General features: G+C 35.1%; 2 protein-coding genes across 4 annotated transcripts; one reads left to right on the forward strand and one right to left on the reverse strand.

The window, feature by feature from the left end:
- Positions 1-1,738: 1,738 nt before the first annotated feature.
- On the forward strand, positions 1,739-11,937 carry LOC121734356 (myelin expression factor 2-like). Of its 2 annotated transcripts, XR_006036707.1 has the most exons (13): positions 1,739-1,876; positions 2,046-2,235; positions 2,418-2,580; positions 3,061-3,148; positions 3,541-3,658; positions 3,843-3,989; positions 4,143-4,484; positions 4,617-4,848; positions 6,839-6,948; positions 7,785-7,920; positions 8,261-8,328; positions 11,493-11,574; positions 11,863-11,937. XR_006036707.1 is itself a non-coding variant. In XM_042124891.1 (12 exons), coding segments are annotated over exons 1-11 (1,584 nt in total). In that variant the 5' UTR covers positions 1,740-1,874; the 3' UTR covers positions 8,317-8,328; positions 9,522-9,912. The 2 variants fall into 2 exon arrangements, 1 of the variants encoding a protein (XP_041980825.1); XM_042124891.1 differs by lacking the exons at positions 11,493-11,574; positions 11,863-11,937 and adding an exon at positions 9,522-9,912 and having other exon boundaries at positions 1,740-1,876.
- Positions 11,938-13,075: 1,138 nt separating this feature from the next.
- On the reverse strand, positions 13,076-19,163 carry LOC121734245 (pickpocket protein 11-like). 2 transcript variants are annotated; one of them, XM_042124724.1, is made up of 8 exons: positions 19,080-19,157; positions 18,734-18,852; positions 17,667-17,781; positions 16,686-16,852; positions 16,149-16,508; positions 15,531-15,655; positions 15,077-15,370; positions 13,076-13,232 (listed from the first exon to the last, which is right to left on the reverse strand). In XM_042124724.1, exons 1-8 carry the CDS (start codon positions 19,098-19,100, stop codon positions 13,090-13,092), a joined length of 1,344 nt encoding a protein of 447 aa, XP_041980658.1. In that variant the 5' UTR covers positions 19,101-19,157; the 3' UTR covers positions 13,076-13,089. The 2 variants fall into 2 exon arrangements, with proteins under 2 accessions (XP_041980658.1, XP_041980659.1); XM_042124725.1 differs by lacking the exon at positions 17,667-17,781 and having other exon boundaries at positions 19,080-19,163.
- Between the last annotated feature and the right edge of the window lie 8,634 nt (positions 19,164-27,797).

Below are 27,797 nucleotides of genomic sequence, written 5' to 3' on the forward strand. Positions count from 1 at the left end.
ATCGAGGGAACTCCTCAAAATTTATATGGAAACATATAACAGGTGACTTCGGTTTCGTGAGAAGTATTCTAAGCATATGCTACCAACAAGTAAGATTTTGCACCGAGGTATACCTGGTATACCGTGGTTCGGAAGGTGCTGAGAGAACTCCTGATTCTTTATAGATACAAGTTTGGGAGTTTCGGCGTTGTTTTATGAACGGAAAGCATATGCTACTATGCAAATTACATTCATCATCATCATCACTACCATATTATTATACCATACATCGTCCCATGGTTATGACTTATGAGCCTATAATGACCCTGTCATTGGTACTTTTCATAGTCTTTTAGATCGAGACTCGAGTTTGTCAAGCGATAATTGAAAAAAATCTATACTTATAAGTATAGATTTTACATTAGAAAACATACTCTTCAGGTTTATAATATTATAAACCTGAAGAGTATGTTTGCTTGAACGCACTTATCTCAGAAACTACTGGTCCGATTTAGAAACTTATTTCATTGTTAGATAGCTAATTTATCGAGTAAGACTATATATTATGACGCTAAGACTAATGCGACCGAAGAAACTTAGGAAAATGTGGGAAAAACGTGGGAAATATTAGAAATTACGAACTACTGGAGCAATTTTTATGGCAATATTTGGCACAGATATAGAGTAGACCAAGTGAAGGGAGTAGGGACATAAGAGCTATTTTTATAGGAAAATGTACGGTTTCCGTAAAATTCTTAATTTACGCGGGTGAAGCCGCGCGGGACATCTAGTATATTATGTATGTCAGTGGTATAAGGTTGAATGCTGAACATGAAATTACATAATTCATAATGATTTAAATTTTACTTATCATACTACTTTTGACTAATGCCTGGTTTCTGAAGTTATTTTGAAATGATCTTTATCTTTTAACAGTCAAATTCCTGTCAAAAGAGCTCTGACGGAAACTGGGTATTGTAAAATATGATTATTAATATTATGATGTCTAATATGAATGGTAGGTTAAAGTACTTAAAAATATCCTCTTCTGAGCTCATGCTTAGAAAAGATACCTTTTTTTAAATTAATAATCGATTCATCGTAATTGTAATAAATCAGTATCACATTATTTACACATCCCTATTGACGTATGTCAAGGTTGTTGTGTTGCTAGTTTATAAATAAATTCACCGTACCCGGTACCACGTGGGTGAATTTAGCCAATAAAATATAATTTCGATTTTCGGTGGCCATGTGTCTTTTTTTATATCTTTGTATTTTTTCTAAAATGAGAAGTGGAAAAAATACTTTAGTTATTGCAAATTACTGTTTGAAAAGTTTTAAATGAAAACTTGCCGCTTGTACCTATGTAGTATATAATATTTTAGTGTTATACAAACCACCTTTTCCAGGTTTGATTTGCTCATAAAATAAAGTGCATCACATCGCCCCGGCACGTTGCAATAATGTGACACGACAATCGACACTAAAATAATTGTACGCGGCCTTTATAGTTTATAATACCAAGATGTACCAACTTCTATATAAGGTCCTAGCTTGGTCCTAGCCACAGATTAGTTATATGTACCTAGTAGGTCCTAGCCTAGCCGTAGCCGCTAACGGCTAAAGTTATCGGTTAAATATTATTAGCAACTGGCAACAAATTATTTTGAAGCAGTAATTTGTATTCTGTGATTCTGTGATTTAAATATATACTAGTAATCTGTGCTGTGATTTGACGCAAATTTGACGTGTGCGGTGTGTCCTTTGAAGAATTGAAGACCTTTCTTAGCGCCATTTTGTTGCTTAATATTAATTTATATTTTCCTCGGTTTTTACGTAGCATTTAAACATTGTAATAAACACTTCTGTTGTGAAATTACTTCTTCTATTCAATGTAAGTAGTTTGTGTAGTTATTTTCAGTTTAATCATCTTAATCTGTGTACTGAAGTCCTATCTCGGGCGTTTTTGGGTATCCATAGATTTCTTTACCGGCTCTTTCTATATAAGTAAACTAATTTGACAAGCTTGGTAAATAATGTTTGTGATGCTTTGAAATTTTAAGGATGATGGATAATCAGATGGAAAAGGAACGGGATCGTTCGAAGCGCGGCGACCGGCCTTCCAGGTTCTCCGACGCCACAAGAGATCGGTCGAATGACCGAGGCGACAGGTCCGAAGGGAAAAGGTTATTCGTATCGAACATTCCTTACGAGTTCCGGTGGACTGAGCTGAAAGACTTGTTCAAAGAAAAGGTAAGCAACTGGTTAATCTAACTACTTGTTTCCACTCTGAATTATAATCACCATGAGTTAATCACAACTATTTGGTTAAACATCCAGTGTGAAATGCTTATCAGTCAACTTTTATGTGGTCTATGATAAAGTCAAATGAATACAGATATTATATTATGGTGCAACTATTTGTATTTGTTTAGGTTGGAGATGTAGCATTTGTAGAATTGTTCAATGATGAAAACGGGAAGCCAAGAGGCTGTGGTATTGTGGAGTTTACAAACACAGAAGCTACAAAGAAAGCTCTACATGTTATGCATAGATATCAGCTTGGTGGAAGGAAATTAGTTTTGAAAGAAGTAACTGGTATGTTATATTTCAATTATAGTCTAATTATATAATATTTTTTTAGCATTTACACTTATCACATTCAAGCTAATATAAAGAAAACCGTCTATTGCTGTTATCCCCAACCCGCGGGCCCGCTGGGACTTTATTTGTGGCCCGCGTGATGTAAAAAAATGTTGAAATTCATGCCCACCGGCAAAATAATGCAGTCTACGTGATTGTCGTTACATTTTTTCCACTTTTAAATTGTTAATTTTGAAGAATGTTATTTTTTAACCCTAAAAAATTTTTGTTGTGGCCCGCAACACCAAGAACAAAACATGTTTGTGGCCCGCATGAAAAAAAAGTTGGGGACCACTGGTCTATTGCATCTCCCAATTTTGATGTAATTTGGTTAAGTATCTTTAGTAACAAAGTTACACTTCTTAATTACAACTGGGCTCTATGCTATTTGTGTACAGAAATTTTTTAATGTTTTTTAAATATTTTGTTGTAAAGGAAATGAAAAAATGAAGTTCCACCAGCCAAGAACGGGTGGTGCTGGCGGTGGTGGTAACAGGAACATGAGAGATGAGAAAGATATGGGGTAAGATGAGCTGTTTCTAAAGTAACTTTTTTACTTAGACAATTAAAAAAAGTAACACTTATTTTTATCATAACAATCTTTCGTGAAACATTTTCTTGCAGTTGGTTAATATAAGTATATTTTGAAATCTCAGTGACAATAATTTTATAGTACAATGATATTGATTCTTGTTCAATGGCTAATTATTATTTTTAGGACATTTTAAATTTTTTTTGTCTTATTTTTTTTTTCATGAGTCTTTTTGTATTATGGCTTAAATCTAGTTATTGCCAAACTGAATGTCAGCTTGTTGGCAATAAAAGAAACGACATAAACTTTATAAACATATTATTCTTTATAATAAATTATTCTATAAAGGTTAAAAAGCTTTACATTAAATTATAATGTTTTAGGTGGAATATGAACAAACCAAGAGAACCAGAGAACTTCAATACCTATGGACTAAGTCTTGCATTTTTAGAATCTATCAATGTCCAGCCTCCACTTGTGAATAAGGTGTTTGTGGCTAATGTAAGTATAAAAATGCATATTATCATGGACTTGAAAATAAATTGTGTCCATAGTTTTTTAAAGGGCCAGTCATTTGCGAATTTTTAGATACATTGCAAATACAATATTTGGCATGACATTTTTTGTGATCCACCATCCCTAATAATACATTATTTTAATGAATTAATTATTTTTATGGTTGTAGCTTGATTACAAAGCAGATAGAGCCAAAATAAAGGAGGTGTTCAAAATGGCGGGAAAGATTCACCATGTCGACTTGGCAGTGGACAAAGACGGAAACAGCAGAGGGTTTGCTGTGATAGAGTATGATCATCCGGTAGAAGCTGTACAGGTATAATAATATTATATTTCTAATCATACAGGTATAATAATAAATTATTGGTGTGTAAATAGTTAAAGGAAATTAATGTATTGCCAATACCAGCTATGAATGTAGTATTTATAGTTAAAAAAATAATAAAAAATCTTTTAATTATTGTTTCAGGCAATCTCTATGTTTGACAAACAAATGCTGTACGAACGTAGAATGACTGTCCGCATGGATAGAGGTAGCTCAGACAAGTTCGAATTAAGACTTCCAGATGGATTAAAGAGTATTGGTGTAGGATTGGGCCCCAACGGTGAACCTTTGAGAGATGTGGCTAGGAATTTACCACAAAACACAACACCGAATAACATTAATCTCGCAAATACCGCTCCATCGTTAGGCGCTGGTGTTTTAGGAGCGATGCCTACAGCGAGTGTCGCTCTCAATGGACTGGGCACCACTTTAGCAGCTAACCCACTAGCCGCTAACACAGGTCTTACCGGAAATTTGGGACTACAGGTATAATTCTTGATTTTAGAGATTCTAACTTAATTTATTTATTGTCTCAACTCAATATTATCTAGATCAAAACTAAACTCGTTTTCAACCTGAATAACAATTTGTTGCTTAAGACATGTATATTATTTTCAGGCTCTTGGCTTGAGCAGCTTAGGAGCGTTACAGAATCAACTGTTGCAACAAGGCCTGACTGCTAACGATCTTGCGACAATGCTCACACAAGCTCAGGCGGCCAACGTTACATCAAATAATCTATCTCTAAACACCAATGACTTGAGCTCATCTGTGCTCGGCAACAGTGGAATGGGCAATAATGTTATGGGCAGCTCATCAATGAACAACATGAATAGTGGACCCCTCTCAAGTAAGATACCACTGTTTGTCTACTACCAGAGTAAGGGTGTACTACATACCCAAGAGTGGGGACAGGGAGGGCTCTACCAAAGTCCTACAGGCCAATTAGCCTCACCTCTTTCATGCTTAAAACAATGGAGAAGGTGGTCAACCTACACATAAGGGACTGTTGACCTCTTCATGCATAATATTCTGAAGCGATGCAGACATTTTTCATAAAGATATTTTGAGACCCAGAAAAGGGATCTCAAGTTATTTTTTTTTGTACAATTGGCATTCCAGCACACTAAAACATTCGAACTACATCTAGAGATTCATAATAGTTAATACATGAAACATACTATTTATCATAGATTTCTAGCTGGGTAGTCGCCAGTAGATAGACAAACACAGAAATGGATCTAGTTAGAACCGCCATGTCGCTCCAATTTGTATGAACACGAGCGTGTCACTTTTTTCATACCTACTGTGACGTCACAAAAGCGCTTTAGTGATGGGAATACCCGTACGCGCGGAATCGATTAGAAGGCAATGCCGCGCCTCGTCTCTTTTGCCACTTTAATAGGTACAGTGTAAACTCCATGTAACGTCACTCTATTTAACGACAAACTCTCTAAAGCGTCGAAATCAATTGACTTTGGTTGGTTTAGCTTGTCTACTATACAATGGTACACTCTACATAGCATCACACCCACTCTCAATAACGTCAGCATTACAACAATTGAATAATAAAAAGTACCATTTAAATTACTAAAATTAGTAAAAACTGCGCAGCTGTGTACGTTTTTTTGTCGCATTGTTATCCTAGACCGCAATAAACTCGACTTTCGGCATCATGCATACAGAACTTTCTAAGAAATTAGTCCTTTTGTTTACAAATTGAGATTGATTTGCATGTGTATGCTGTTTTAGACCCTAGTCCCTAATTACTAATAATAAGGAGTCATGGATTATTATTAATATTTATTCGTTATCATAATATTCTCAGTTATACATAAAGTTTCGAACTGTAAATATGGTTAGTAAAAGAAAATCAATGTATAATGACGAAAAAGTATTGATTTTTCTTCTCTCCATTTAACAACAACTCCATATAACGACATAAAATGCACGGTCCCTTCAGTGTCGTTATATAGAGTTTACACTGTATATTGATTTTTTAATCGATTATTATTCGAGTTAATATACAGAGGAATGATAAATCTAAAAATACGTGCTTGCCAGGACAGATAGTAATATATTATATTATTCTAAACTAAATCACTAAACAGGAACATAAATACATATTACATAAAATATAATTACCGAGTCACAAAATATCCCAAAGCGAATATTATCATTCCTCTGTTTCATGTCTGTTTCGAAAATCGATTAATTAGAATCGAGAATATGTACAACACTATTTGCTTCATTTGACAGAAAAATGAGAATATTGACTGTACCTCGAAACTAAGCGATGAGTGAAAGTATCGATTGTTTTATTTCCATTGCGCGCTCAATAGCGGACAAACAGAACGGGCTCTATAATTTTCTAACTAAAGCGGCAATGTATTGTGAATCATGCGGTACACACGCAGTTACGTAGATTTCATGGTAAAAACTACAACCACCCACGATTAACATTAAATAATTGATTTTAAAATAAAGGACATATTATTTAATAATAAAATTACTTACCGATGAAAAGAAACATATCCACTATTTAGACCAACGTTTCTAGTCGAATTTCCACAGCCCAATACGGCATAATTAGACATTTTTACAATTCCGATTGATGTCCGATTCCGATAACGGTGGAGCGCAGACTAAAGAACAGACTTTCGAAATTTTGACACATTGTACAACGTTTGGGAACGCGATGGCACGCGAAGTACATACGGCAGTTCTAACTATATCCATTTCTGTGTAGACAAATAACCGTTTCATTTGTTTAAATATCTAAAATAAATTCAAAGTCTTATCTTGGATTTGAAACTTGGAAAATAATGTTGTACTTTCAGATTCTAACCGTTCAATGGGTGGTGCGCTGTCGAACCAGTCTTATGGCCGCGAGCAAGCCGTCCCACCTAGTTCTAGGGATAAACCATCAGACATGGTCATAATTACCAATGTGAGTATTGGTCTCTTTATAAAATTTTATACTGTAGATACATTTTCTCTCCTACTAATAGAGATATTTAGGCAGTGTATTTATTCATCGTCCACTGTCTTTCTCTGTCATGTGGGTTTTTCAATATGCTAGACCAGGGTCACCAAATGGCGGAACGCGGTCCGCATCCGGACCGCTGACCCATTGTGTGCGGACCAAGCATTTTCGAAGATGAACTTCGTTAAAAATAAATTTCGGTCTCGACTTATTGATGAACATCTCCAGGATTTAATGTCAGGAGCTTGCACCAATATTTTAACAATCTCTCAAAATGTGTGGATCGCGAAGGTCATTTCATCTCTTTAAACGGACCCAGATCGAAACTTATTGGTGACCCCTGTGTTAGACAGACAGGGGTTATGCATTTAGCACGTCATACAAACGTTTCCCACTACTCACTAGTTCACATCCGGTGGCAAGCATTGGTACTTTTTGACAACTCTGAGATAGCTATTTACTGACCTTGCGATAAGTTGTGCTAAAAGGGTGTAAAGGTGTAACAAAACAATTTACTCGTTCAGTGCTGCTTCTTTCATAGTCAACTCAATACAGAGGACACACACACCCTAAAGTATTATCTTATCCTATTACCTACAAATAATAAAAAGTAAAAACTAAGGAAAAGTAACTCCCATACTTCAACTGTTTTGAAATCCACACTCTAAAATACGACAATAGCAATGAGATGTTACTCTTCCTTAGTTTTTATTATTCTTAGATTATCACTTAGTTTTGTGACACCTTGTATAAGATATAATAAAACAGAGACCTATCCTATAATATTATTTTTGTTACAGTTGCCTTCGACTGTGACTTGGCAGTTGATTCGCGAGAAGTTCAGTGAGTGCGGAGACGTGAAGTATGCGGAAGTGACTGCCCCGGACACCGCAGTGGTACGCTTCCACAAGGAGTGGGACGCGGAACGAGCTATCAGTATCCTTTTTTCCAATATCATTGAATACTTCTATTGAAAATTTGCTAGATTTGCCTTTATTGTTTTGTTAAAAAGCGAAACCAAACTGCATTTATGCGTTTCGAAACAGGTTCTTTAAGTAATTGTTTGAATCTATGATTCAAAATATTTACTTCCAAATTAAACATTTAAAAAAGAAAGTCAAATGAAGGCAAATGAGTTTTGTTTTATTATTATGTAAAATTGCATTTTATGAAGAGTGTAAAGTAAAAAAGTAATTGACTTAATCAATTTTCTAAATGTGTTGTTGATTGGTTTGATTGTATTGAATTAATTATCATTTCCTTAATTTTTGTTCAGAAATGTTTGACAGGACTCGTATTGACGGCAGAACTATCGACGTGCGCTATTTCTAAGGATATGATGTGGTAAGTTAAGAAAATAACATTTTTAATATATTAAAGTAAAAAATTTAACTTTGTCGCAAAAGTTGTATTCGGTTTTCTGTAATAGTCGAGCGTCATTAGGTAAATCGTTAACAGTATTTCTGTGAAATGAGTCCGCAACAGTTGTATTTCAAATTAAAAATGTTAGCATTACTTAGTCGATATCGCGCATAGATTTTTTTAGAAGATTGAAAAAGGATCTCTGAGAAAACCAATTTTCTAAAGGCCTTATCCTATTCGCTGCGTTGAGCGTGTGCCCGCCGCGGCTGCCCGTCGCGGGCGCCCGCGACGTGCGCTCGCCATAGTAATCGTGCGACGGTTGACCCGCTCAACGCAGCGCTGCTCTATGGGATGACATGAAACAAGCACGCCTCGCGGGTGGCCGCGCCGGGCGCACGCTTAACGCAGCGAACGCCCTAAGTCATTACCTATATCAGATATTATGAGAAAATGATAGAAAATTAGTAGGTCTGAATTGGTTTGCTGTAAAGTTGACTACCTCGTGAGTTTCTTGAAAGCCGAATGATGGTTTCCTTTTAGAGTGCCACTCTTTATACTAATCGTTATGTCGCGTTATAAGATAAATAGTTTAAAAAGTACGACCGAAAGCTGAAATTGACTTGGGAATAACTTTACGCTGGCTTGCCTGGAAGTAGAATAATTACATACTGAATTTTTTAGCGTGTGCTGTCATATTTTACATTTTCATAGGTACTGTGTATTTTGTATTTATTTTCTGACTCGGTGGGTTCCTACGTAGCCTTAGGATAGTTGACACATTGTAATCTGCCCACGGTTCCACTATTTATGTAGGAGTAGGTCTAAAATTGCGTTCAAAAGTACCCGATGATGCGTGGGTTGAGTCTTGGTATACGTATACCATGAGTCTCGACGATGCAGTGCCGAATTCATATTTTTTATGAGTGTAGGCCACTTTATTTCCGCCGCCCCATGTATGTAATCTGTGGGGCCTTTATGGACGCTTCCCCCCTAGGACACCGCCGCCCCTAGGCCGTGGCCTATAATGGCCTATTTATGAATCCGGGGCTGCGACGATGTGCTCCATATTATTAGTCATATAGTTCTCGACAACTCTTTTTCGGTAGATATGACGCCCGTTGTAAATTGTTATGGTAAAAATTTTTAGTACAATTGAAATGTTTTTGTGTTTGCAGGATTGTATCGAAGTCGGTTTTGGTCGGAAGCTATTCATCGTATTTGTCACAGCTGCTGCGTAACGTATTTTTAATATCGTCCTTCTTTGACTTATAACTTTGATATGTATTAGGTTAGGATTAATATAAATTAAGTTTTTGATTCACCGTCGGTAAAATATTCTGTATCCACTAGGTAGTGCAGCGTAGAATGTTGGAAGTTCAAATCTTCTTAATACCGGTCTTCTTTTCTCATTTTTATGTTATTGCTAGACGTTTTCCGTACCAGTACATAGAAAGAGATTTTTTATGACGTGGATTATTCGCAGGTGTTAAAGAATGTAGAGACACATTTTATGCTAATATTATCTGAATAAATATGAATAAAGTAATATGAAGTGAGTTTGGCGTATTTTAATATTCATTGACTACCAATATAAACATTCCTTTCTAGATATTCGGCAATCTCAAACCCAAAATTGTATTTGGTTTTATTGTCTACATACATTGTATAAGTATTTCATAAGTACCACGTCTGTTAGGCAAAATGTCACGGTCATGGAAAATTTGAAGTGATGGTATTTGTCAAAAGTTTTGCCGTCGATAACATGCGCATCACTAAGGAGTACCACAACTGTGAACTGTGTGCGATTGCATCTGATTTTCTTCGAGGAGGCGTCTCATTCTCTGAAGTCCAGATTTTTGGGCTTAAAAGCGGTATCCTCCAAGTAATTTTGCGATTGGTCTCTTAAGCTTATGTAGTAAGTGCAAGAAAAATGGATTTTGACCTGCATTTGCCTGTTAAACGTTGGTCTCCCTTATAACTTTACATAAGAGACTACTCGGTCGATTGTATTGGAATTTTAGTTCACTATTTATGGCTTGGAAGATTTTTGGACTTTATTTTATACAAATTTTAACGACTAAGAAAACTTATCTCGCTTGATGGATCCTCACGAAGCGAAAGAAGTTTTTTTTTAATGTTTACGAATTCCTTTTGCATGGTGCGAGTTAGCGGACTTACGGGCCAGATAAGTTTGGGGGCATTTTGCATGCATTTTATTAGAATCCAATCGTAACAGATCAATCTGACACGACAAGTCGTCTTAGCGAGTGTAAGGGGATATTGTCTGAGAGGAAGATTGGTACTTCAAGTGAGAAGATTTGAGCCCCTTGAAATATTGCCTTCTCTGAGACGTACTTAAGTATAACTCTGTAGATGTGTAAAAAGGGAGTCTTTCTCAATTTTTAATACTGTCATAAGTAAGTTATACAGTCTCTGCCGTGATTGCTACTGAATCGCCCTTTGGATTTGGCGTTGTTTACGAAGAATGCATTTTTCATCATTGTTGGGTCCATCACCATGAGTCTCTCGAAGAGTACCGCTACTACTTCGCTCGGATCTATTTAGCTCTATGGTAAGTTCCTGACATCGCATATCGACTTACTTGGGTGTGCATGGTACGTGTCTTTGGGTCTTACAAAACCTTACAAACTATATTAGCTCAAAAACAAGGTTTAGGTCGAATTGTCTGAAAAGTTTCTTGTCCTCGATTTTCAAATGTTTATTACTTGCTGCGTTGGCAAAATACCTGAAATAATTATATCGGTGGTTTTCTATTGTTACATATTGCCAAATCTGTGTTTTAGTCGAACTCTAAAAGTTTCGTTAATTTTTATATCTACTCATTTATAATATAATGATACATATTAAGTATATCACATTTTTACTGTATTGGCTAGCTTTAAATTTCTTTCAATGTTTTTGTACGCATTAGTTGACTTAGTTAAATCTGATTTTTTTTTTAAATTTTCATACCTTTGAACCCCACAATTACTTGGATGTAAAAATTTGTTTATATCTCAATTGGACTGTGAAAATTTTGTTTATATCTCAATACTTATTTCACGTAATTAAAATTAATTAAAAACTTTTAGTGTTCGACTGTCACAAGTGTATTTCCAAAAATTATAGCTTATAACATTTTTCAGATGCATACAATGGATTCATTTAAAGTAATATTATTGTGACTTACTGAAAGTACGGCAGAAAGAACGTCGCAAACCATACAAGGTATATTTTTATTTTATCACTTTTTACTTTATGCTTTAGACATTAACGGTCTTACCACAAAAAAACTAAACATCTGTTGAACAGTTGTTTTGAGACCATTTTGTACTGAATTTTTCTCTAATCAACTGTTCAACCATTGTTCAACAGGTGTTTAAATCTTTTGTAGTAAGACCGTAATACATACTTTAAATGTCGTCTCATCAGTTATTTTATGTATTTACTTATGTTAATTTTAATTCAGCTATGGTTTTTTACGTCTTTTTTTTACATACCTTTCTTTCTTTGCAGATAACCACCATTCAGTTTTGTTGTAAGAACAAGGCTGTTTTGCGCCAGAGGAAGGAACAATTAGTATGACACAAGGTAACTTTTATTTGCCTTTGTTTTTTTTCAAACATACTAACTCAATAGGCATGATGACTATTTTTTTTTTCTTATCGGTAATTGAAGGACACTTAAAAAATAGAAACATCGTTGAAAGAATGACTCTGATAGCTTAAAAATTCACCAAGATATGACAATTCAAATATCCCATAAAAAAGACCTGCCCGGAACGCTCCATACAAAGTGCTACGAAAGACTGACGTCAGTCTTTCGTAGTTTGTACGCATCGGGAGACAACTTTGTTCGACAGGTATATTAAATATTGCGTTTATGAAAGTGGTTTCATAACAAAAGTTGCTTTAAATTGCATAAGTAATCGAATTGTATACAAATATTAAGAAATTTAATTGAAAAAAAATTCGACTTGAATTTCCAACTTTAAAGGCGTATAACAAAAAAAATACAAATGCTATCAAGCTGAAATTTTGGGAACACTTATTTTTTACCGTGATTTCATTATTTTATTAACAAAATTAGCTAATCTTTGACCTTGTCATCATCCCTATTCCAACAAGTTACTATGTACTATCAGAGATGTTGATTCTTAGGCAGATGGGGGACCTATTGTAGTTTGGTCGCGTTACATCAAACCCAGCCGACAGATCAAAACTAACATTGAATTGACATGTTCCGACCATAAAGTTAAATAATGAAGCGAAAATTAACACCTCCATTGTGGGTATCGCAGACACAATAGATTTTTAATTGTTATGCGGCAGCCGGCTGCAGCTTGGGTATTGATGGGTTAATTGACAAACACTTCATTATATTGAAGTTTAATCATTATTAAACATTATATTGAAGTTTAATCATTATTAAACGTATCTAGTGCGGCCGTGTGTGTAGTTTGTGACAGGTATATTAACGTATACTTGATTATAGTATTTTTAATGTGCAGGTAGCGACTGGCAGAAGAAGACGACACGGTAAATATAAGAAAATATTTTTGTAATAGTCAATAAACTTTTTATAATATTTAACATTCGTTTTATTAAAATCCTAAAAGTAGAATGCTTGAAAATTTAAAAATTACAATGCTAGAAATTATAATGACAAAGTACTTTTTGCTTTTATAATTATTTCTGTTTAGAAAATAACCCAAAAATATTTTTGTGTAGTTTTCTATGTAGTTTAGTTCCTAAGACAGAAGGAAGGTAGTATTCTTGAAGCTTCCATAGTTATACAAATAGTTGTCTTCATTATAACTACAATAAATTCCACTATGGATAATATTGAGCTTCCAATGCATAAATTGATTACACCGCCGCTTCGCACTGAAATTGATATATTATGCTATGTTAATTAATATAATATTATTGCTCTGATCATAACATTGTCTTTAGGTGCATTCTCGAATCATGCTTTTAATTAATGCTTAATGCTTTTTTACGCTTGTTTTGCTGCTGCACTGCTTTATGTCGGTACTACATAAAGGCGAACGCGTTGGCCGACGCGTTGGCCGGCGCGCTGGCCCAATGTGTAGAACGGGCGAAATACCTACCGCCAACGCGCGAACGCCCGTTCTACACATTGGGCCAGCGCGCCGGCCAACGCGTCGGCCAACGCGTTCGCCTATATGTAGTGTCGACATTACATATACACCATATTATAATACCAGAAAATGTGGAAGAGCAATGGAACTTGTTTGCAAAGTCGCTACAACGCAGACCCTGATGAAGCAGTTGAAACGGTTCAGTGCCTACTGTCTACAATCGTCTTAATCTCTAATGTAAGTAAATGGGATATTATTAAATGCACATCAGAATAATTTTTCAGCACACTACCTTAACTCCGCTAATTACCTGAATGCATACCAGAAAAACTAATGCTGATCAAAAAAAAAAACAATTGATTAACTGAACATGTCCTTCAAAAAAAACTTAAACATCATACAAAACGAGACGACCTTTATAACCGAATTCACACCAAAAATATGGTTCATACATCGGATATATTATTTGTAAAACTAAAATTTAAATTGTTTATCAAAAATACTAACTTGCACTCTAAATTGGACAATCTTACAACGGAATTTCTAAAAACGATATCGAAAGGTGCACCACAATAAAATCAATTTCTATTATCAAAACAAGTCTACAAATTGACAAATCGTGCAACTAAAATATTTTTAACCTAACTTTATTTTCTTTTTGTTTCTCTGTTTTACTGAAAAACATGTTGGGGCTTCCTCGTCTAACGCCGCACTCACTCCTTTGCGCTCGCTCTTTACTCTTTAGCGACCACAGATATATTATCTTGATATATTTCTTTGTTAGCGACAAAGATTTTTGGTAATAATGATGAGATATGGTGAAAGATTTTATCATTCCAAAACTATATAATTCAAGGTTTCTTGATAAAAATTAAGAAAAATTATCAAAATTCACTACTGTATTGTAATTGTATGGGTTAATAAATTTATTAATGATTCTTAAATAATTATTAGCAATGTTGGCCCAATACGATTTGATTGGGTTAGGTTAGATTAGCTACGCTGCGCTACGCTCCCGCCTTAGCCATCGTGGTTATTTTTTGTGAACTACCCAGAAGTAGGAGCTCTGCGTAGCGGGGCTCCGTCGACTCATAGTTGAAGCCAGTTGTTTTTTTCTTTTTTTTTAGTAGCTTGTCAACCCCTAGAGTGCAATTCCTAAGCCGGAGGCTTAATTATTTTGCAATACATCGGTAAGGAGCCCTTTGTTTATTAGTATTGTTTATAAACTAAGTTACCATTCACTGTGCCAAAGTTTAGTCCATGTTAAGTTAGCACTTGATGATTTTTATGTGTTCTTAATTATATGAACTTAACAGATTAAATTGGGTTTTATTTAGAATAAATGATGTTCCTAAAAGTAATTTAGGTGATGGTTTTCCTTTAAAAAGTTGTAGTATGTTTGTTGAACTAAGGAATTGTTAGATATACTATTTTAATAATAGTTATTCGTTCAGTAAAACAGTTTCGCAAATAACTTTAAATAGTATGCTGAATTTGTATTATTTAGGGTGCATAATTAGTGTGCAAGTCAGTATTTTTGGTGAAACTTTCAAATATTTTGATCGAGAAAAGGGAATATACAGATATTGATTTAAATACATGCCTAAGTAAATTAGCAATACTTACGTAAAATATCATAAAAGCTGAAAATTATGTCTCTAACTATTCTCACTTTGGGAAAAGACGTGATATTAATGCTCAATTTATTTACTCCTCGTATGGGTTCGTAATCCTCGCGATCTTTATAGTATAGGTCGAATTCGCAAGAGTTTATGCATTCGCAGTCTCTGGAATGAGTTGGAATATCTTTGGAGTAATGAAACTCTTTTCTTGTCTGCTCCGTCGCAGCTAGGGTAACTATTTCACGTCGATATTTCAACACGCATAGAAGTTCTTGGACGTAACATACTCGTTCGTGGCCTAAAAATACAAAATAAGATATTAATGTATCTAACTCTGTACAAATATCCGTGATATAGCATCGTATTTCGTAATGACGTCATCAAATCAGGTCTATAATTTTGACAGATTTTACAGTACGGAGATTTTTGTGATTAATTGCAGATTTTGGGAAACATACTTAAAGGCTTATAAAAATGTGGAACGCATCCGCATAATTTTTTAATCATATTTATACGGCACTCCAATATGCAATGATTGTACGAATACACCGGATATCTATTCCCGCGAGGCTCGGTGGTAAATCTGAAAATAAAGTAATAAATACATTTGTTAACAAGTTAGAGTGCTATGCGTTGGGTGTTTATTGTTATCTAACTGGAACTACTTAAATGAATAATATATTGTAATGTCTAAAGCAAGAACCTAATTTATTACCCATCTATACAGAATGTTCGGGTGAACACCGTTATCCTAACCATCAAATGAGCCCGTCAAAATGAACAACTTTCTATGAGAACAATGCTGGGAACTCGAAAAAATCCGTCGTGGGTATGACGATGTAATGGGTATGAAGAGGTAATTTTTTTTACGGGCTCATTTGATGGCTTTAAGGATAACGGTGTTAACCCTAACAACCTGTATAAAAAGAAAAAAAAGAAAAACAATGGACTCTGGGGATAAAACGTAGTGATTATATTCTCTTTGTCTGGGGAGGCCTTTACCAGCAGGTGAGACAGCATAGGTTAACAAAAAAATAATAATAAACCCCAAATCGTCGTCGTCTTAAGCGTGTTACCTGCATTTTCTAATGCGTAGTGATTGATGTCTCAATTCCTCTGATATTCTGGTACTCCATACAGATAGACCGAAGGACATAATGCCCTCGAAATCAAAAGTAAAAGAGGGTGTCGTTCTTATCGGTGCTTCGTCTGGACTATGTATGAAAACCTGGAAAATGGAAATTGATTGGATAAAAGTACCGCGACCTAAATGAAAAAAACATAATATGTAGTTCCAAGTGAGCTCAAATAAACAATAAAAAATAATACAAGCCTTATAAACTTTTGCATAATTATTCAACTCAACGAAGAAATCTTTATCGTATACGGACAAATCAATGTTTCTTCTTTCGTATCGCAGCGAATCGTTCCAATGCCTGGAATAGAAAAATTCTTTACAGAGCGACGAAAAAATTATTGAACAATTTAGATACATATTATGTAAGTTGTGTAGAATATTTTTTCCCTAGCAGTTAGGATTAAAGAGCTATGGATCCTCGAGCTCTAGCCACTTCTAGCGAATCAAGTAAATGTTCTGTAATATAATTACTTACTCTGGCTTATCAAATATTGCCACATTCGAGTTAATTATATGACACATTCCCATTTCCGTCATGGCTGCGTCTACCAAGATGGGTGCTCTACGGTTCGCGTGCAAACTATTTCCCATTAATCTAAACATTTTCGCTGCTACTAACGCGTACTCTCTCGGGTTAATAAGCTGAAAACGATATTTATCTCAAACCGAGTCACACTGAAAAATATTTATTCACGACTACGGAAATCAAAGGAAAAGTGAATTTTCGCAATATACGTATGAAGGATTGTTTATTCTATCGTAGCTCCTTAACAACTGGCCAAAATTTCATTTATGATGTCTGTAAATTCGTAATAATAAAATATATTTTTTTCGTGGAAGTATACAAAATACTTATTTTATAGAGCAGTGGTCCCAACCTCTTTTTATACGGGCCTACATGTTTTGATCTTGGTGTCGTGGGCCACAACAAAAATTTTTTAGGGTTAGAAAATAACGTTCTTTAAATTAATGTTTTAAAAGGGGAAAAAATCACGACTTTCAAGACCACTTTATATTATTTTGTCGGTGGGCGTGAATTTCAAAATGGTTTAACATCACGCGGGCCACAGATAATTGATAAAGTCCAGATAAAGCGTGTTGGGGATTGCTGTTATACAGGGTGTAACAAAAATAAGTGATAATACTTTAGGGTGTGTACGTATTCCTTGTAGAGAGTTCACTGTGAAAGTAGCAGCGCTGAAAGACCAAAATTTTTTTTCACTTTTGTATGGAGAAACTCGTGACTCTCGGGCCCTTGCCCATATAAAAGTGAAAAAATTTTTTCGTCTTTTAGCGCTGCTACTTTCACAGTGAACTCTCTACAAGGAACACGTACACACCCTAAAGTATTATTACTTATTTTTGTTACACACTGTATAACTACCGATAACAACAGCTAGTCAATGAAGCCAGTAAAAACAAATGGTAAAAACCTATTGAACAATAAATATTTCACCGGCAGAAGTTCCTTTGGTACTTTTAAATCAAAGTATTCCAAGGTATCCATTGCGCTCTGTGAAACTGCCCACAAATAACTGTCCAAGTTTAAACCGGTTTTCTCAAACGTTTCACTGAAACAAACGCCAAAGTTAATACAAATACAAAGTATACGTATCGCGAATCGGATTATATAATCACGAAACTCGAGTGTAAAATAAAAGTAAGCTGGTGTTCAAGTTTTGTCAAAGTCTCGGAGAAATCGAATGTTTGTTGAAACAAAAGTTCGTTATGAAACCTTGTTTAACACACGCAGACTCTTCGTTTCGTTGCGAGGTTTATTTACACTTACTATTTGAAGCTTTAAGTGAATTAGGAGATGAAAGTTGTGAGCAGGTAGCTTACTTTGTAACTAGACAACGTAAAATATTAATTTTTTTGTTTACTATGGTTTCTTTCGATATTATTATAATATAAAATAGTTCTCAAATAAAATGTTGATTTTAATACAGTATCTGTATTAAATGAGTTTATTTCAATTTTAAAGTAAAATTAAAACTTATATAAAACTAAAAAGTTTCTTATGCATAATTGAACGAAACTTTTCATGCACACTTGTAGGATGTGCAGTTAATTTCTTATACCTTGATGAATTTAAAGTTTTAAGTTCAGCTGCTTTGTTGCTCAGTATTCCAATTCATAGCGGGATTTGTCTCAATTGAAACTACACGTGTGCAAATTTGAAGTTCAACAATTTAGTTCAGTCAGTTGGAAAATTCTATTACCAAACTTTACTGTTAGTTTAGAGCCTTAAGCCTGTGATATATTGAAGTTGAGGAATATTTACCACCTCAAAGACCAACATGAATCACCACGAAGGGTAGAATTTATGATTTGCGGCGTAGAATTTAGTTTTTTGTACTAATACTGTTTTAGGTAGCGTGCGACGTGATTCAGTAGGTATGAGATGGTTTTGTTTGTAAATATTATGTTATTTGTAGAAATGGTATTAAATAATGACAAGAAACACAGTTTAATTAGTGCAACGTAAAACAAAGCATTTGATTTGAAAGTAATAATTATTACTTGACAACTAAACTGATGTATGATGTATCCGGTCTGAACAGGGGGCATAATGTGATAGCTGGGTAGGATACGTTCCAGTCGAAATAGTTCATTTCCACACTCACAACCGTTGGAGCCGTCTGAAAAAGAATAATATCATTTTCCGTTAGTTGCTTTCGCTAGAAGATACTTAAAGGTTTAAGTATGTATCTTATACACAAAAATTTTAATCACTTTTAGCTTTATTTGTGAAAATATAGGTATAAGTAGATCTTGCGTTATTTTTTATTTACTTAAGTATTTAAACAACCCTTTAAAAAGTGTTGTAAAATATATACTTCCTATATAATAAAAAATATATACTTACAACATATCTCCAATATTGCATACTGAGTAGTAAAAAAGCGAATACTATACAGCATATGAAACTAGTTAGCCAGAATAACCTGTAATAATATTTCTAGGTTAGTATAAATAATAGATAAAATTTATCAACATTAATAAATAGGTAGGTAATAGGTAATAGTTGGGGAGGGGAAGAGGGAATTTGGGAGCAGCTCGAGCGTGTCAGATTAAGCTTGTGTAGGCTTTCAACATGTGTCTAGTTATCATGGTATAGAAATCAGATTTCTCACATGGTGGTTAATTTTTTTAAAATATTGAAATGTGTTCGGATCTGTCAGATTAACTGTTTCCGTGCGGATGTCACCGGTAGCTTTTCTGTATTGCGGGTGACGCCCGAGAGGAGATAAAATGTTTAACTGTAAAACTATGATGAAATTACATTTTTCAGAGGTTTCCCCTTAATGAAAGTGGCTTTATTTGTCACGTATTTTACTTGTACAGTGTTAGTTTTAGGATATTGAATAAAAACTTACACTTCAGGAGTCCTAAACATTTTATAAATATATAACGCCAACACCAGCAAAATCTCACATCAACATAATTTATTCTTATAACTAACTAGCAGCCCGCCCCTGCTTCGCACGGGTATGAAACAAACATTTCTAAAGTTGGTGGTGTTATTAACCCGGCGAGAGTGTGGTGAAAAAATGTAACAAGGAGTATGTGGCAGGGTATGACATACCCGCTTACAATATTTTTAAGAAAGAGCGCTAAATTCAGTTAAGTATGCATGTATTCTGGTTTCTTTTTGTAGCTCGCGGAAGATTTTTTTGACGCAGTTACTCTTTCTTAGTTTTTATTATTCGTAGAATACATCATTTCCTTTTTTGATTTGATTTGCTGAATTCAGATATTTTATTCAAAAACTACCACTTAAACAACGTTTGTTTGTTGATAAAATGCTATAAAAAGTAGATACATTTTTTGGCGTCATACATGACTAGCATGTAATATCCCGTTCTACAATAAAACGAAAATAAATTGATCAATATAGCCAAAGGTTTACAACACCTGATAAAAATAAGTTACTCACCTTCCATTTCTGTTTGTACACGTAAATAATCACTTTTAAATACTTGAAATGAACTATAATTCCGTTCACGTTCGCTTTTGGGTCGCTACTAAAAGAAAAACAATTGGAAACAGACGAAACAGCGATAAATTACAATCCCTGGCGGGTGGCGCCCGAGAGGAGATATCAAAGTTCCTGGCGGTAGGCGCCTCAGAGGAGATACGAAATATTTGTTCGCAGCCAGGCGCGTGAAATTGCCAAAAATGACACCGCACTGAATCGGTTAAGATAGGGGATGTTAAGTATATACCCCAAAAAAGCTTCCATATAAAGCACTGACGATTCAATGGTTAAGTAAGCCTGTAGGGACATTTTAAAATATAAAAAATAAAGCTTCATATTTTCCTAACTAAGCTTCGCAGATATTTTATTTTGCACTAAGCTAAGTGATTTAGTCCTTGTTGTCTAAAATATATTTATAACTGATATAAATAAGCAATTTTCTAAATATATTTTCTTTTTCAAAACTTGAAAATGGGTGCAGTTTCTGAACCCGTGGTGGGTTCAGAAATAAAAAACACTTTTATTATTTTTTTATCAGCTTTACCTAATGTACAAAACCTACTAGGTCTCCATGACGCTCGAGTGACTACAAAAATAGCACCCTCCTCTCCTCTACTATAATGGCAGTCAAATGTAATAAATCTAAATAATTTGTAATGATGCTGTATCTGTCCCGTTGCAAAACCTAATTTTGCGCGGAACTTTGCCAGTTTGTTTGTTATTTAATCAGCGTTAAACAGGGTTAAAGCGATTACTGTGAAATTTCATATTTCGGCAGCGTGGGGTCTTCGCGTAATAGACCTATTAGGCAGGTACCTAACCGACTACGTAATTTCCATGTTACCTGGGATCCAGGGTTAAAATGTTTTAATTTCTTACTTGCCTTTCCATGTTATTAATTCTACCATCTACCAAGTATGGTATCGTATGTGTAGTGGAGTGTTTCAGTTCCTTTTGTAAACATCCGTTAACTTTTGTATTCGCGTTTCGAGTTTTTTTCCCTGGTCTTAATTTTCGTATGTTTTCTTGTTTTCTAATTTTAACTTTTTCTTTATACTTTGCCATCCTGCACCGGATAAGAAGCAATCTAAACTTTGAATGAGCAATAGTCGAACGAGCTCATGCATATAAAACATGAAATTATGTTTTAACAAGGGTTGTAAAGGTACTAAATTATTTAAACCTAAGTCAAAATAAATTAGTGTTTCATAAATCAATGGAGGCGTTTCAATAACTTTATACAGCATTTTTTTGTTTTCGAAAGTTCATAGATTTTTTAAAAACTTGTGTAGCACTCAGCTATAAACCATTTTTCCCCAACATAGTAGATAAGTATAGTAACAACAATGTGCACCGTGCGACACATGTCATTTGTTAATTTAAGACGATTTCATTTTGATGCATGTTACAAACTTATAACTACACGATATATTTTAACAACTCCATCGTGGGTATCGCAGACACAATAGATTTTCAATTGTTATGCGGCAGCCGGCTGCCGCTTGGGGATTTATAGGAAATATAGCTTATAATAGGAATCTAACATACCTCGATTACCTCGATCGTTGGGAAATCGAGACACAATAGATATTCAATTGTTACGCGGCCGCCGGTGGCCGCTTGGGGCTTAATGAAAAAAATTTAGTTCCGTGTAACTCAGTGACTGAAGTTAGCTAAAGTTAATCTTTTGTTCCCTACCCCTATAGAACAGGGGTTCCCAAACTTATTTTGTCTACTGCCCATTTTGAGAACAAATTATGCTATGCCGCCCCCATTGGTTGAATTCAAAATGCATCCAGATCAAATGAAATAATTATAAATAACCCCCGAAGCCTTTACACAACGCCCCCATTTTTTTCTGGGTCCTACACTTGCCCTTTGGACCTTCAGCGCCCACAAGACACTAAAAGACTAAGTATTAACAATTTTAGAAGAAATAAAAATGGATAGACTCCACACATTTTTGTTTGTACCGGTTGTTCTTTCATTTTTATTTATTATTGTACAGACGCTATTATATTCCTATAATGACGCTTTTCTCCTATAACAATAAGCCTTTTCAAATATTTTGATGGAGCGCAACGCTTTGTGCCTATGTGGTAAATTACTGTGATTTTTTGTATTCAATTATTATTACATCTTTATCGTACACACCAAACTTAACATTTATACAATCTAGTGAGCTACGAGACGTCTGAAATAAGTTACGTAGTACCTAAGCACTACTTTAGCGACAACCTTTAAGGGCCTGTTTCACCACTTCCTGATAAGGCTATCCACCACTTGACAGATAGAGAATCTGTCAAATAAGCCTATCTGGCACATTATCAGGAAGTGGTGAAACAGGCCCTAAATACGAATTATTTACCAAAGACGTATACCTATGTCTTATACGTCGTAGACGTATACATACACATAATTCGGGATATAGCATGAAGTATATTTAAAAAATCTTTATAAAAGAAACTGCAGTATCGCCATCGGCAACCCCGAAGTGGACTCATAATAATTTGACCGCGATGTTTGCCCCGACATGCCATGTCTGTTATACACTTCTATGTGGTTTAACAATCTTTTGAGGTAAGTACCTAACTGTAGTTTCAACCTATATTTGAAAAGCCCTACAAAGAAATCGTCCCTACTTAAAACGTCTAGATTCTAGATTCGATTTGCCCTCGTTCGTTGTACAAAACAAAGAATTCGCCAGGATTACAAACTACGAGGGATGAAAAGGTAATGAAGGTGAATAAGTGTAGGCAGTAGAAATAAAATTATTGCTTGTGTAAATCGTGAAGGTTACCCGTTTGACGTGATACGTGTGATTCTATTACGATGCCAATGCAAATAATCGGCCAAGTGCGAGTCGGACTCGCGCACGGAGGGTTCCGTACCATTATAGAGCAAAATTAGGCAAAAAATTGTGTATTTTTTATGGGAGCCCCCCTTAATTTTTTATTTTATTTTGGTATTAAAATTAAATATTAAAGTACACATATAACTAAGGACTTTGAGAAAAATACCTACCTGTAAGTTGCCATTTTTGATATAGAGCAAAAAAGGCCAAAAACATCACGTATGTTGTATGGGAGCCCCCCTTAAATATTTATTTTATTTTGTTTTTAGTATTTGCTGTTATAGCGGCAACAGCTATACAAAACCTGTGAAAATTTCAACTCTCTAGCTATTACCGTTCTTGAGTTACAGCCTGGAGACAGACAGATAGACAGACGGACAGACAACGAAGTCTTAGTAATAGGGTCCCGTTTTTACCCTTTGGGTACGGAACCCTAAAAACGTTTTAGGAGATTTACTAGAACTGTGATTCACAAATTTTATGGCACCAATAGATAGAGTACCTTACTAATAAGCATAATAAATCTGCTAAGTATATAACCGTATAACGAAGTATTTATTAAGGAGAAATAAATATACAATCAACACAGTTAATTTATCCACAAACCGTACTTATTTAACCATCATTTTCAGAAAAAGCTATCAACAAACTAAAATGCGCCAGAAGAAATAGCCGGGAAATCATATTATGTTAAAATGGTGCACCCCTTGTACCGCAAAACCACTTTTACGAACCAAAACCAACCAACACACGCTAGCGGCAGTAATTTGCCTGAAAATAAAGTCATATTAATTAAATTAATGTTATGTTTATGATATATGCGATAGTTATAACTTCATTTGTAAGAAAGAAGATATTAATTAGATGACATTTATTACTATATTTTGTAATTACTTAATAGCGTGTGCGTCACAAAATATACTCAGCATACGATGTCAATATAATTTGATAAAAATAAAGGCTTTAAAATTGTCGGTGCCTTCACAATTGTTAAATTCAATCTTGCCTCGAATTTCAATGCGAACCGCAGCCGCATTATCTTTATCTTCACTTTAAAGTTATGAAAATGTGATTTAGCTGGGGAGCAATACATTTGTTGCCCATAAACCCCGCGGGACTCGTTGCAAACAAACGCGAACTTTATCAGAATGCCGGTGTAGTCAAGAATGCCCTAATCGACCATTTGGAAGCGTTAAGCCCCTATTTATTATCGTAACTAGCACAACTATCGTTTTCCGAGCGTCCGATCGTTTCTTACCGATTCGTCTGAATCTTCTACATATTCAACAGTACACGAACTAATTCGAATTGGGTTAAGGTTTGTGTGCTTCGATTTTATTTAGCTTAGGGTAATTTGGAGGTGATTAATTAGCTCCCTGTTTAGATTTAGTAATTGTGTTGTGATTTTAGCTTAGAACTCGAAAGCTACTTTCGTTCATATTACTACATACTACTACATAGATAAAGATGTTTAATTGGACCTTAATTTTCATAATTTATAAAAAAAAAATGGATATGTCGTTACAATGTACCTAATGTAGATTTTTTTTTATGAAATAAGGGGGCAAACGAGCAAACGGGTCACCTGATGGAAAGCAACTTCCGTCGCCCATGGACACTCGCAGCATCAGAAGAGCTGCAAGTGCGTTGCCGGCCTTTTAAGAGGGAATAGGATAATATAGTAAGGAAGGGAAGGGAATAGGGGAGGGAAGAGAGGGGAATAGGGTAGGGGATTGGGCCTCCGGTAAACTCACTCACTCGACGAAACACAGCGCAAGTGCTATTTCACGCCGGTTTTCTGTGAGAACGTGGTATTTCTCCGGTCGAGCCGGCCCATTCGTGCCGAAGCATGGCTCTCCCACGTATATAGGTAGATTTTGGTATGTGGACTTATCGAAGCCGCTTTTGTAAGCTCACACTAGTCTAAAGATATAATATATAAGAAATTCATCGTAGAATTACCTATTACTATGTCGATCGTGAGGTAACGAGGTGGTTCGCTCTGGGACCGGAGATTGAATCTACGTAAATCAAGACGAACGACCGCTGAACTTCGACAATGAGTAATGATCAAGATATTTCCATACTAATGCCCCGTTATACCAATATGTTACCTGAACTAGTATTAAGCGGAGATGCGGTTGTAATACCTCCATAGAACCTCCCAATAAATTTGTTACGTGTTAAAGATCAATTCTAATATGGGAGGATTAAATTTATAGGCTACACTGATTTGTAGGCTACGCACGAAAGTGTTTGTTTAATTGAATGAGCCAATATGGACATATTACAAAAAGTTTCTGGGTCATGGATGTGTATTAAATAATGTGTATCATATTATAATAAAAATCTTAAATATAATATGTATAGTATAAAAAGTATTAAATATATTTCCGTTGTCTGGTACCTGTAACACAAGTCCTACAGGTACTTACCACGGGGCCAGACTGACGTGGTGTGAAGCGTCCATAGATATTATTATTAATAATATTATTATTTTGTATGAAAAAATCTGTTTGCTTTTTAATTTTATCTGAGAAGGTTGATAACATTTTTATAATATTATGCTGTATTAGATGTTTGCCTTATTCCAAAAGCAAATAGTCTGATCAGACTTCAGAGTTACTCGAACTATTAAAACTCTATTTTTGGCTGTAACAAAATTGCGGCAACGACTCGAGCCATTTTGGAATTGTTTAGTTTAAAGCTACCCTATAACTAAATAATCAGGGTTCTGTATACCGGCGGGACACACTCGCTCCGTTACTAATGTTATCATTATTGCAAATGAGGTCTCGTGTAGGTACTATAATTTTACTATGTTCCGCTAAATACGTGTTATAGTTACATTTCGTAGTTTATATTATATCTCTATTATTGGTAGTATTATAATACTGGGACTTGGGAGAGGTATTTTACACTAGATGACGCCCGCAACTCTGTTGCGCCAAAACTCGTTTATCGCACGGGAACCGTACGTCTTTCCAGGATAAAGATCTCCATACCATATTTCAGCAAAATCGGTTCAGCGGTTTAAGCGTAAAGAGGTAAGTAACAGACAGACAGACGGACGGACGGACGGATGGACGGATGGACGGATGGACGGATGGACGGATGGACGGATGGACGGATGGACGGATGGACGGATGGACGGATGGACGGATGGACGGACGGACAGACGGACAGACAGACAGACAGATACACTTTCGCGTTTATAATATTTGTATGGATTACAATAATTGCAAAACAAAATAATTGCGTTATCGAGTAGTCTCATGATTAGACGCATCTAAAAGATATCTCACAAGCTCAAATTCGGCAAACGGTTTAAAAAAAATGCACATTAATATGTACACAAGTACCTAAAAACAAATCCCCTTCTGGCGCAGTTGGGTAAAAATGTTTATTGTTTGGCTAAAAAACCATAATAAGCAATTACAAGAGGAACAATGATATCTTTGTTTTTGTGGATATACAAAAAGAGCATTCAAAACAAGGCCAACATTGTCTAACAAAAGAACAAGTTAAATAAGTGTCCAAGATTTAATTTTCAAAGTTTTATCTGTCCTTGTTCGCGAAAAAAGATTGTGGGCAGAAATTTCACGGAATTAGAACAATTTGTTTTGGATTCACTTTATTTGGACGTGCGGAGTGCTTCAAACTTTTCAATCTGTTTTATTGCATTGATTACCTTCGTAGCTTTGTTTAATATGTAAGGTTGTTTCTAGAATGTCTCGTGAAAATTAAATAACGCCTAAAAGCTTTTATACCTAAATAGTTTTGTGATAAAACTATTTTGGATCTGGATTCTGAATTTGGACCTTTGCAATTCTGTTTCGTAATATAGAGAGACATATATGTATAGAGGTAATATAAGGGACGTTTGATTTCTATTTTAAGGCGATCTTTTTACGTGTCTAAAAAAGTTCCTGAAGAATCATTCTTCTGGGACATTTTTAATTAATAATTTATAATAATATTCCTAGTTAATTCCAGTTATATCACTTTACTCATGTTTTTGCTTTCAAAATACGTATTTACTATATTCTATATATAACCAACCTACCTTTGGCAATTGATTATTATAATTAGTGATTGAAACATTCAACAATTCAACTATCTATTACCAAAATTGTATACTATTACTGATACACTTTGTAACTCGCCCTCTGGTTTGGACCGTAACAAAAATCTTGCTATAGACTTAACTTTGGTACGTAGTTGTCCCGACTGTTATGTGTAACGAGGCCCGGGAGATCTGGGACCGTTACGATGAATGATGGCGTCCGGTGGTCCAACTTAAAAAGGTCCCGAGGAATTGGCTGGAAGCTATATTTTACTAGAATCCGTTTTTTTTAAATAAGGGGGCAAACGAGCAACGGGTCAGATGGCAAGCAACTTTATTATTGTACTCCATTGTAATTAAATTCAATTCAAATATTTAAAAAAAATACATGTTTGGAAAACAATTGAATCAAAAACAATTCTGTATGTAAAACACATACAGTCGAATGATTTGAATCGAACCCCTTATAATAACACTGGTTTCAAAAACATCGCCTTGAAAGGGAGAAAATATTGAACAAAAATACAAAAAGCAACAAAGGCTTTTTACATTAAATTGTTATATAAGCTATTGATATTGTTAATAATTTTTTAACGTAGTTCCTTATCGCGCGTTGCGCGATAAGGAACTACGTTAAGGGGGAGGGGAGGGTATAACTTCGTTTCATCCGGGTGTCCCTTGACAC

This window comes from Aricia agestis, chromosome 15 (genome assembly GCF_905147365.1).
Source record: "Aricia agestis chromosome 15, ilAriAges1.1, whole genome shotgun sequence".
NCBI classification, from domain to species: Eukaryota; Metazoa; Arthropoda; class Insecta; order Lepidoptera; family Lycaenidae; genus Aricia; species Aricia agestis.